Here is a 2,426-nt window from a genome sequence, read left to right on the forward strand (position 1 = left end):
CTATATGGAGATGTTGACACCCTCATTCTCCAATCTCACAAATAATAGCTTGATTGCCTCATTTCCTCAAACAAAACGAGTACTGAACCCATGCTTTGCATGGGCAAAGATGCATGACCCCATCCTCAACCACTCCCCATTTGAAGGTGGATCTTTGATTCTTAAATTTTGCTTAACCCATGGCACTGAGACCTTCCATCTCCTCCTTTCATCATACCATGAAACTTTAGATTTTCAAATGTTTATTTTTGTAATTTAAAAATTCTGTAAAATTTTTCATGTTGTAATTTTCATTTGTAATTTGTAATTTCAAAAATCTATAAATTTTTCCATGTTTTAATTTTCAAATGTTATTATATAATTGTAATTTCAAATGTTATTATTTGCAATTTGAAAATTCACTAATCATGGTTTAGTTATATATTGGTGTTAAGACTTGAAAGAAACGTAGATAGAAAACTTCAACTGTCCACGTCCGAGAATCTTAAAACTCGTGTGTGATGTGTGAAGAATGTATGCAAGGCTTATTGAAGCGAGTGAATAAGAGGGGAGGGTTACCTAGGGCATCGCGTTTTTGGAAGGAGCAGGACTCGTCGGCGCGATCGTTGGCCCGGCGGAAGAACTGCACACGTGCCAACAAATCTCTATGTGACTCCGCTTCGACCCTCCTCACACGATTGTTACTCGTCCATCTTCCACACACCGCATCGTCTAAGCACGTCGCTACTGCATGCCACTGACTCACAATCGCAACAATCCTCTGGGCCCTGTGGGTGATCTTTGCTGCCCCCCTCAAACACACGATCAAGCCGATCACCTGTACCCCACTACACACCTGTATATCCAAGCTCACCATTATCCTCAGTTCGGCATAATGTCCCCATATTGGAAGAAAAAAACGCACATGCAAAGCTTACTCTATCAAGGCTACCAGGGCCGAAATCGTTACCAATTGACCGCCTATTTTTGCAAAGCTCGTGCCGCTCGTTTCCAATATTATGGTTACAGCGAACAGCGCTACCAACTGGCTCACTGTAATTGTCACTAACGAGAAGGCGATGAAACCACGGAATCTATGACTTATCACAAAGAGCTGATCACGCAGGCGAATGTGCTCTTGCATCATTATCAAAACCGGTGGTGCTTCTTCCAGCAGACTGTGGTAGCCTTGGAGTCGACGAATCTGAAGTGAGCACATCAGCTTAAAAAGAACACACATCAAGAGGAACATGGTGGTTCTGTAAACCCACGCAAGCATAACCAGGGAGCACATCACTATCTTCTTCAATATTTCCTCATGCCCGACGGCTATTTCCACTGTAGCGTCCCTAAACCACAAGACCTTGTGAAGCACCTCCACCAGGGAGAACGGTAGAAGAATCTTTCCCAGCAGATAAAAAGCATTCTGCACATTCCAAGTTCCGGAAATAGAATTAACAGTGATTGATATGAAGTGATATTATTTCCAGTTGCTTGCTTCGTACCGCTCCTACATTTTTGTTTATGTAACAAAGCTTTGATAACGTACTCGGAGTTCATCTTTATACCCAATCTGAATCTCGTCCGATTCCTCTTCAATCCCGTCGAGCAGAAGGACATTGGTGAGACCATGAGCACGCAACATACGGAGCATGGAACCGAACGATATTGCAGCAAGCAGAGATTCGGATAGGTAGACACTTTGGGTGAGATGAAACCTGGAAGTTTCATTGGGGAGAGAGCAGTAAATTACGTCGAGAAGGGGCACGACAACAGCAAAGAGGACGAAGACAAGAGAGGATAAGATGGCGTTACGAGGGCTGAGGTGGTTGAGGCCTAGGCAGGAGAGGCGGTGCTGGAAGAGAAGAAGCTCTTCGGGTTGGCAAGGCAATATTGAGGTGGTAGACTGAATATCATGAAGGGCAGCAAGGAGTTGCTGGGGATCTGAGCAAGCATGGCGGAGAGCAGCAGAAGATGTGCTCCATTGATGCTGTGAGGGAATGGTTTTGGGCTGAGGGGGGAGAAGAGGAGCTTCGAGGTTCATCTCCATGGTTGAAGGTCAATAGGTGGAGAGGCCTGCAACCCCCCGGGCCCTATAGTCTTCTCCTTTTCCTCTCTCACGAGCTAACTCTCTCTTCCCGTGCCCCCAATAGATGCCACCTCTGCCCCCTTCCCTCTTCTCATCACGGGACAACATTACTAGTCACATGTGGCCCTCTCGCGTTGTTGTCAAGTCCCTCTCCATCTCTAAGCGATGATATAGATTGTGTCTCCTTGGATCTTCTAATGAGAATTATAAATTGTGTCTAGTTTGGATCTTCTAATGAAAATCTAATATTCAATATACATGACATGTGACAAAAAATAAAGAGGGGAGAGGAGAAGAGTGGAGATGAGGAGAGAGGGCACAGCTAGAGAGCACACCACAAATGACTAACTGTACACTA

General features: G+C 44.7%; 1 protein-coding gene across 1 annotated transcript; it reads right to left on the reverse strand.

Moving 5' to 3' along the window:
- Positions 1 to 484: 484 nt before the first annotated feature.
- Positions 485 to 2,029, reverse strand: LOC147885433 (uncharacterized). The gene is made up of 3 exons (XM_087397029.1): positions 1,529 to 2,029; positions 950 to 1,405; positions 485 to 835 (listed from the first exon to the last, which is right to left on the reverse strand). The coding sequence occupies exons 1-3, from the start codon at positions 2,027 to 2,029 to the stop codon at positions 485 to 487; spliced, it is 1,308 nt and encodes a 435-aa protein (XP_087253155.1).
- Positions 2,030 to 2,426: the final 397 nt, after the last annotated feature.

The sequence above is a fragment of the Dipteris shenzhenensis genome, chromosome 25, assembly GCF_047967505.1.
Source record: "Dipteris shenzhenensis isolate YYH24624 ecotype China chromosome 25, Dip_SZ_1.0, whole genome shotgun sequence".
Classification (NCBI taxonomy): domain Eukaryota; kingdom Viridiplantae; phylum Streptophyta; class Polypodiopsida; order Gleicheniales; family Dipteridaceae; genus Dipteris; species Dipteris shenzhenensis.

Bases quoted from the DNA above. Each gene is read 5' to 3' on its own strand.
- LOC147885433 (XM_087397029.1), bottom strand. From the start codon at position 2,029: ATGGAGATGAACCTCGAAGCTCCTCTTCTCCCCCCTCAGCCCAAAACC. The intron at 1,406-1,528 runs GTACGTTATCAA...TGGAATGTGCAG, and splicing joins GGTATAAAGATGAACTCCGA to AATGCTTTTTATCTGCTGGG. The intron at 836-949 runs GTAACGATTTCG...TTGGATATACAG, and splicing joins CAAAAATAGGCGGTCAATTG to GTGTGTAGTGGGGTACAGGT.